We start from the raw sequence: 9583 nt of genomic DNA, 5'->3' as shown, positions 1-9583 counted from the left end.
ATAAGTAATATAGGCTGTATACTAAACATTGTTGAATTCCGATCATTATGTTCATTGTTCATTAAGTTTCCGTGTTGAATTTACATTTTATAATAAAAATAAATATAGAAAAAAATATATATATATAGCCTATCATTTTTTTTTTTTTTTTTTAATTAAAAAAAATATTGTCATATAGATTTTTGGAAACGCAAGAGAACTCATTAAGAGTCTCATTAATAACTGAGCGATCGATCAGAAATACATCTCACTCATTCACGGAGCATGACGTCACGCGAGCAGCAGCCAATCGCGACGCGCTGTCCGCTATAAAGCTCGCGCAGGACTCCTCAACACACAGATTGACTCTGGATACACACATTCAGAAGAGAAGAGACAGGGAAATAAGCGTCAGATCACTCTGTGTAAGTCAACTGTCAATGCCTTTTCCATTGGAGAATATTTGATCATATGTGCTGATGTCATTTTATCATTTTTACTGCAAACTATGAATTCTTTCTAGTTTCTTCTTACTTGTTTTACACAATATTGTACAGCTTGTTCATTGACTGGTGTGCATGGTCATTATAGAGTTTTTAGATTTAAATATAAACTTAATTATGTCTATATGTTCCTTTTGTTCAGAAAGTTTTCAGAACTAAATATGGAGTTGCACTGCATGAATTAGTGTATTATAGGGCATTTGCTGAACGTTGAAAGGTGTGTGTGTCTCAGATATGCGCTTGAGGCAAATCACTACACGTGTAGTTTATCATTAATGGATTTTGCGAAATGCAAATAACCAAACATTATGCATTGGTTAAACTGCAAAATATTTCAGTTAGTTGCATGCATGAAGTAATAAAGCTCATGCAAGGGTTGCAGAAAGACACACCTTTCTTCAGTAGAGCTGATGACTTCTGTCCATCATCAGTCGGTCTGATCTCGGGCTTGTTCTGCGCAGGGAACTCGTTCAGCAATGCCTCTAACATGTGTGTGTGTGTGTGTGTGTGTGTGTGTGTCAGATATGCGCTGACCTTCAGGCAAATCACTCCAAGTTTAGTTTATCATTAATAGATTTTATAAAATGCAAATAACCAAACATGCATTGGTTAAACTGGAATAAACCTCACAGGTTGCAGAAAGACACCTTCTTTGTTTTTTAGTATTACTACATTATTTCTGTCCATCTCAGTCAGTCATATTGAACTCTCTCTTGTTTTGCGCAGTAACCTTTTTTTCTAGTATTAATACATTATCCTGTGTGAAACATCTATCAGTTATTTGCATGCATGCACTAAAGAACCTCATGCAGTGGTTGCAGAAAGACGCATCTTTTCTTTCTCTCCATCTCAGTCGTTTTGATCTCCCTCTTGTTTTTTCGCGCAGGTTCAGCAATGCCTCTAACGGTTGTCCCGGTTCTGGGCCCGATCTCAGTGTCCGAGAGCCTCGTGGCCATCATCACCATATGTGTGGTGTATCTGCTAATGCGCCTCATGCGCACCAAGATTCCCGACGGGCTCCAGAAGCTTCCCGGACCCAAGCCTCTTCCCATCATCGGGAACGTTATGGAAGTGGGAAGCAACCCGCATCTGAGCCTGACCGCCATGAGTAAGTGTTACGGGCCGGTGTTCCAGATCCAGATCGGCATGCGTCCCGTGGTGGTGCTCAGCGGGAACGAGGTGATCCGACAGGCGCTCATCAAACAGGGCGAGGAGTTCTCCGGGCGTCCCGATCTCTACAGCACCAGGTTCATCAGCGACGGGAAGAGTTTGGCGTTCAGCACGGATCAGGTGGGAGTTTGGCGTGCGCGTCGGAAACTAGCTCTTAGCGCACTGAGGACCTTCTCCACGGTCCAGGGCGAGAGCTCCGAGTATTCCTGCGCTCTGGAAGAACACATCAGCAAAGAGGGACTGTATCTGATCCAGAGGCTTCACACCGTCATGAAGTCCGACGGGAGCTTCGACCCGTTCCGGCACATCGTGGTGTCCGTGGCGAACGTGATCTGCGGGATCTGCTTCGGCCGCCGCTACAGCCACGACGACGACGAGCTGGTGGGTCTGGTGAACCTGAGCGACGAGTTCGGGAAGATCGTTGGAAGCGGGAATCCTGCGGATTTCATCCCGATTCTGCGCATCTTTCCCAGTGCATCCATGAAGAAGTTCCTCGCCATCAACGCTCGCTTCAGCAAGTTCATTCAGAAGATCGTCTCGGATCATTACGACACGTTCGACAAGGTGAACGCTTTTATACGTCAGATTAGAAATAACAGAATTGAATTCACATTTGTTTGTACAGCGCTTTTCACAAATCACATCGTTTCAAAGAAGATTTACAGAAAATGCATTACAATTTACAGTGATCTGTTATCAGAGGAGACTGTCTAAGTTATGTATTTCAGAAATGTACATATAGAAAATCACAGTTAGTGAAAATTGTATACATTTTAACAATGTAATAATCAATGATGCAAAATGATGTTACTCAGATCTATGTTTATTCAGTTCAGTTCAATAACTGTGTCAGATTTTGAAAATCAAAAGTTGTCCGAGTCGCTCAATAATGCGAAATGTGTTTCAGGACAACATCCGTGACATCACCGACTCGCTCATCGACCACTGCGAAGACCGCAAGCTGGACGAGAACTCAAACGTTCAAGTGTCCGACGAGAAGATCGTCGGGATCGTCAATGACCTCTTCGGAGCCGGTGAGTTCTGGATTAGGGATGCGAGAGATATCGGCATCAGTCCATATACGTTCATTTGAAATCTTATTTAAACCGATATATTTGGCCGATAAATAATGTATTGTTTCCTCCAGCTGAGACGCTTCAGATGCGCACTGTTCACCATGATGGAGTTGAATTGAAATATGATTGAAATCACTTCAAAAATGTAAAATAAAATAAGTGCAACGTGTCATATCGGCTGGATAAAATTATAAGTTATATATATATATATATATCAGTTATCGGTTTTCCAATATAAAGAATTATCGGTTATCAGTATCGGCCAGAATGTTCATACAGGTGCATGGATGATACTGAGGCATGTGTGTGTGTGTGTGTGTGTGCTCATCGGCAGGTTTCGACACCATCAGCACGGCTCTGTCCTGGGCTGTCGTCTATCTAGTGGCCTATCCCGAGATCCAGGAACGCCTGCAGGCAGAACTGAGTGAGTGTGTCTAGATGGAGAGATATTGCATTTACACACAACTGTTTTGTACGAGGTGGCGATTCACGTGAACTCTTATCGAGCATTGAGCATTAAACATAACCGGCACTGGGGCACAAACAGATCACAGCCAGCAGTGTAAAATAGTTCTGAATTTCCATGAGATTGTGTTTTAAAATCTTCTGATCTGACAAATGGCATTAACATGTTTTGTAGAAGAAAAGATCGGAATGGATCGTACGCCGCGCTTGTCCGACAGAACGGACCTGCCGCTCCTCGAGGCCTTCATCCTGGAGATCTTCCGTCACTCCTCGTTCCTGCCGTTCACCATTCCTCACTGGTGAGTCTAGAACGGCATCATGAGCTCATGAAGACACGCGTGACTCGGGCTAACTGTGCTGTGTTTCTCTTCCAGCACGTCTAAAGACACGTCGCTCAATGGATACTTCATTCCCAGAGACACCTGTGTGTTTATCAACCAGTGGCAAGTCAACCACGACCCGTGAGTTTATTACAATGAGTTCATGTACTTGTGAGACGCATTTCGAGTGTCACAGGACGACTGTGGGTTTTTAACGAAAGTACTGATTTGAAATATATATTATTTAATATATTTAAGTCAGATTAAAATGAGCAAACAATACACATTTATTTCTATCAATCAATAATTAAATAACACATTTTCTTTTTTCCTAATAATATTTTAAACTGGTATAGTATATAATATAATAAATTAGTGTACTGTCTGTGGCGATACTATGGTACAATGATTTTAAACATATTTAATTTGATATTTATATTAGATTCAAATAAGCAAACAATAAAATTGCTTAAATAATACAAATATATTTAAATAATATAATATAATATAATATAATATAATGCATTTTTTTCCCGAATAATTTTTTTAATTGGTATAGTTTATAGTGTAATAAATTAGTATCAGGTGGAAATACTATGGTACTTTTACATATATTTAAATGGTTCTCCATCCATGGTACTTATACCATAGTAAATGTCTAAAATACCATAGTACTTTTTTATAAGTGACACAGTTACTCCTTAAAGCAGTTTTCAAACATGGTTGCCATAAAAGTTTAGAGAACATGTAACAATGTAAAAACAAATAATAAAAAATATATTAATAGATATGTAAAGATATTAAAAGATTATAATTAAATGGATTAAAATAAATAGTAAATGAAAAATTATTAAAATAGATTTAAAGTCACCCTATAGTCAATAATTTTATCTTTATCTTGATCACCAAAATTACATATGTAAACGTTTTTTCTTGAAAAAAAAATCTTCATGTCTTAAAATATCTTGAATGTAACTCGACACCCTTGCCTCATTTAGTATTCGTGGTTCTATGAATATGCAAATGAGCCCCGCCTCCACTCACTCACTCAGCTCAGAGATCCACTGGTTGACGATCACACATTGATCTGATTGGTTACAAGGTAGTTTGTGACGTCAGAAACACCAGCGATTTCAAAGCGTGTTTTTGAGACTGTCTTTGGTTCACTGCAGTTTTAAGGAGGAAATACTCAGCAATGGAGTCGACTTATGAATTTACACATGGTGTGTCTAAAAGCACATTAAAAACACCACATAGACACATAAACAACATTAAAAGCTGGATTTTCACCACAGGGGGAGTTTAACTAGATATAGAAATAAGGGCAGTGTAACCGGAGAAAAACACACAGGGTTTTAACCCTTTGTGACGGTCAAAAATTTACCAAAATTAATTTTAATTCAGTGAAATGAATATATATATTTTAGTTCGATACTGTTTTTTAATTTAATATTTTGTATTTTTAGGGGATTTAATGGTACTAAATTATATTTTAGTATTTATAATCCATTTATTCACTTTTTGAGCATAGACCTGACAATTTAATTTCCAGCTTAAACTGGTAAATCTTGAATGCTTTAAAGCACAGACTGAAGTTTGATCTCTTCTCAAAGACGACACTTGGCAGATTATTGCTGAAGTGAAAAAAGTTTTAAAAAGTGAGTTTGTAAAAAAGTTACAGAATTTTACGTTTATTGTTATGATAAATGAGCAAAAATACTATTTAAAATTTTTATATGAAATATATAAAAACATGTTTTAATTTTAGTCTGATATGTAAAAAAAATAGCTTTCAGTGAGAGTGTGTTCGGCTGCAGTACCGAACGCTTCCACTAGAGGAAACTCGACTCGCATTCATTTCCAATGCGCTCATTATTGATCACGAGGAGCTCAAGTGTGACTATTCGTTTCAGGACCATTTAACCTGTTCGAATCATCTCCATGATCTTTTAGTGTGTGTGTTAACAAAGCAAGTGCCAAAACCTTTACCAATGGTGCTTTTCCACTGCATGATACGGCTCGGTTCGACTCGGCGCGGAACGGTTCGGCTCGCTTCGCTTTTCCACTGCGTGGTACGACTCGACTCAGTACGGCACGGTTCGGCTCGCTTTAGTTCGGTTGCTTTTCCACTGCAGTTAGTACCGCTTCAAAGTGGGTGGGATTGATCGTTATAGTTGCCGTCTCTACTACCATGACATCATCATATTAAATGCGAATTTTTCATTCCGTGTTTCCCCATCCACTCCTCGGCAACCAACGAGAGGAATGTGCACTTCGTCCACTGACCACGATTCAGCCATTTCTTTTTTGGAAGTTTATACTCTTTTTTTTGAAGCAAATACTTTTAAAACAGGCGCTACAGCGTTGGCTGTTGTCTACTGGCTATTTAAATCTAGCGGGTTTAGTGTCTCGTGTCGTAAATACAATGACGCTGGTAGTGATGATTCTGTCTGACCAATCAGTGATCTTCAGTGTTTTCACGTCACATTTTAGTATCGGTACGGTACGCTTGGAACCTCAACAGAGGTGGTACCATTTAAAGCGAGCCGAAGCGAGCCGTACCGTACCGTACCGTACAGTGGAAAAGCGCCATAAGTTTCCGATGAAGAAAAAAATTCTAAAAAAAGCAAATGACCAAAGAGCAGCGGGTGTCAAACGCATGTATGTTTGCAGGTGAAAACAAAGGAAAAGCAGTGCAGTGACGCCTCTGTCTCTACTTGCAGGGAACTGTGGAAGGATCCGTCCTGCTTCAACCCTGACCGGTTCCTCAGCGCCGACGGGACGGACATCAACAAGCTGGAAGGAGAGAAAGTTCTGGTGTTCGGCCTGGGCAAGCGGCGCTGCATCGGAGAGTCCATCGGCCGGGCCGAGGTCTTCCTGTTCCTGGCCATCCTTCTCCAGAGGTTAAAGTTCAGCGGGATGCCGGGAGAAATGCTGGACATGACACCAGAATACGGGCTGACCATGAAGCACAAGCGCTGTCTGCTTCGAGTCTCGCCACAACCCGGATACGCCTCCTGATCCGGTCCGAGTCGGAGTCCGTAGCGATCCTGTGAAAAGCTCGCGATGCCAAATATTTGAAAGATGTCAGTTCTATCAGTTCTGGCGCCAGTCGTTTCAGCCGTCATAAAGACCCGTTCACACCAGGAACGACAACTATAGTGAGGGATAATGTACATCCAGCCAGTTGTTCTATCAGAATCAGGATCAGGTCTTCCATCAGCCTGAAGGGGGTTATTCTGAGATCACACACACACACACACACACACACACCTGAAGGGGGTTTGTTCTGAGATCACACACACACACACACACACACACCTGAAGGGGGTTTATTCTGAGATCACACACACACACACACACAAACACAAACACACACACACACACACACACACACCTGAAGGGGGTTTATTCTGAGATCACACACACACACACACACCTGAAGGGGTTTATTCTGAGATCACACACACACACACACACACACACACACCTGAAGGGGGTTTATTCTGAGATCACACACACACACACACACACCTGAAGGGGGTTTATTCTGAGATCACACACACACACACACACCTGAAGGGGGTTTATTCTGAGATCACACACACACACACCTGAAGGGGTTTATTCTGAGATCACACACACACACACACACACACACACACCTGAAGGGGGGTTATTCTGAGATCACAAACACACACACACCTGAAGGGGGGTTATTCTGAGATCACACACACACACACACACACACACACACACCTGAAGGGGTTTATTCTGAGATCACACACACACACACACACACACCTGAAGGGGGTTTATTCTGAGATCACACACACACACACACACACCTGAAGGGGTTTATTCTGAGATCACACACACACACACACACACACACACACCTGAAGGGGGGTTATTCTGAGATCACACACACACACACACCTGAAGGGGTTTATTCTGAGATCACACACACACACACACACCTGAAGGGGGGTTATTCTGAGATCACACACACACACACCTGAAGGGGTTTATTCTGAGATCACACACACACACACACCTGAAGGGGGGTTATTCTGAGATCACACACACACACACCTGAAGGGGTTTATTCTGAGATCACACACACACACACACACACACACATACACACACACACACACACACCTGAAGGGGGTTTATTCTGAGATCACACACACACACACACACACACACACACACCTGAAGGGGTTTATTCTGAGATAACAACCGGCTGGATGTACATTATCCTCTTATTACACGGACACTTGCCACATCAGTAAATAATTAGACAGAAATATTGGTCTGAGTAAATATGTTATTCGCTCTTTAAACGCAGAGAGAGAGCAGTTTCAGCGGCGAGATCAAACTAGACGGACATTCAAGAGATACGGTTTACAGTCATAACACTTATTACACAGCATTTCAACACATAAATAATTATGGAGATCAGAGATATTGATTTCAGATTAAACTGTTTTAAAATCGTACCTGTTTGTATCTCATAATCCAACAGTGAACAAAACAATAGTCACAAAATGGCCGCCGCTGCGTTTCGTGCGCATCGAAACAGTGAATCGAGCGAGTCTAGTGTAATCGATCTAATCTAACAGTTGAGTTTAGCTAACGAAGTCAATAGTGGAATAAAAACTACACAAAACAATGATTTACTTCTCCACAATGTCGTCTTCCATTTTAAATGCGCGAGCCCTTTAAATTCGAGTGGATTCTGATTGGCTGTCAGTGTTTTGATCGTTCGACAGCTGGAAAAAAACCCTTCTGAAAGTGATCGCGTTCCTCATATCCGTATCGTTATAGTTGTGGCGTGAACTCTGCTATTCTTCAGTATGGAGAGCGGTTTTTAGAACTAGATCTTTATCGTCGTGTTTATAGTTCTCGTCCTGGTGTGAACGTGCCGTAATCCAGAGTCTCACCTCTATCATGTACATACATCTGTGTTCTCAAATGCAGATGCACGTCTGTATGAGTTTATCCTTTCAAAACTCAAAAGCTGATAACATATTTGTGCTTCCAAATATAGAGCAGAGATAAGAGCGAGTGCCGGAGCTGCTCGTGTGCCTTTATATTCTCATAAGCTTAATGCTGGACAACAAACACTGAAGCTGTTTTCTGTTTCATTACATCCCAGAATGTGATCCACCTCGTGTAAATATGCTGACACCTGTACCATGTGCCTGATCTTATGTTTGTACAGTGTTGATCTACTGTTTTTTGTATTTATCAAGGTCCTTCTGGACGATCAATATGATTCTCGATCAAATCTTCCTCCTGAAACACTGATACTCTTTGTGACTCTTGTATAATGAAGGAACTTTACGTCTGAAGTAAATCTGAAAATGTGCTCTCATATCAACTTTGCCAGCAGTTGCATTGTTTTTGCATAAGCTATTTATGATTGCTAAATGAATAATAAAACTTCCATTGTCAATGTCTGTCTCCATCTGTCTCTATTTATGGGATAGTTCACCCAAAAATGAAGATTCTGTCATCATTTATTCGCCTTCATGATGCTTTTAAATATACTTTTAAAGGTACACTGTGTAGTTTAAGTATTTTATTAGCTAAAATCAATGTCTTTATTCATAAATATGTCCTCATTGGTGTAAAATTACCTCTGCCAATGATCTGACTTATCCTCGTAAGCGAAGAATTTATTATCTTTATTTACATGGGACGGGTAAGTCCATGGAGGCTTCCATGTCGTTCCGCCATCTTGAAAAACTATAATAGCAGAGAGGGACAAAAAGCACTAGCCTACCTCAACCCGTTTCCACAACGCGTTTCCGTTCAGAGTCAGCGTCACGTGACTGAAACCCGCTGGAACGGACACGGAGATCAGAGGCGCTGGTCACGGCCCCGGCACGCTTCATAATGCAGGATCATAGTTATGCCGATATAACTAGTTAATCCTCGTCGCCAAAAAAGCCAAAAATTGAATGTAAAAGGAAACGTGACCGGCGATTTAAAAAAACGAGGGTTAATGTCGGGATAGCCTTTCCCAGGTGGAAAGAGCTAATGAAGGAGAAAGACGCTG

The 9583-nt window shown here is 41.2% G+C and overlaps 1 protein-coding gene across 1 annotated transcript; it reads left to right on the top strand.

Annotated features, from left to right (window-relative positions):
• Positions 1-340: 340 nt before the first annotated feature.
• Positions 341-8977, top strand: cyp1a (cytochrome P450, family 1, subfamily A). Its single transcript, XM_084123813.1, has 7 exons — positions 341-404; positions 1369-2216; positions 2560-2686; positions 3063-3152; positions 3369-3492; positions 3568-3654; positions 6237-8977. Exons 2-7 carry the CDS (start codon positions 1377-1379, stop codon positions 6532-6534), a joined length of 1566 nt encoding a protein of 521 aa, XP_083979939.1. The 5' UTR covers positions 341-404; positions 1369-1376; the 3' UTR covers positions 6535-8977.
• The last annotated feature ends 606 nt before the right edge of the window (positions 8978-9583 follow it).

This window comes from Abramis brama, assembly GCF_963993115.1.
Source record: "Abramis brama genome assembly, chromosome: 9".
Lineage (NCBI taxonomy): Eukaryota > Metazoa > Chordata > Actinopteri > Cypriniformes > Leuciscidae > Abramis > Abramis brama.
The sequence above is the reverse complement of the archived record's forward strand: the minus strand, read 5'-3'. Positions and strand labels throughout refer to the sequence as shown.

What these genes read in the sequence shown, in the direction of transcription:
- cyp1a (XM_084123813.1), top strand. Translation starts at nt 1,377, where the DNA reads ATGCCTCTAACGGTTGTCCCGGTTCTGGGCCCGATCTCAGTGTCCGAG. An exon ending in ACGCCTGCAGGCAGAACTGA is followed by an intron (nt 3,153 to 3,368) that starts GTGAGTGTGTCT and finishes CATGTTTTGTAG; the next exon opens with AAGAAAAGATCGGAATGGAT. An exon ending in TGGCAAGTCAACCACGACCC is followed by an intron (nt 3,655 to 6,236) that starts GTGAGTTTATTA and finishes CTCTACTTGCAG; the next exon opens with GGAACTGTGGAAGGATCCGT.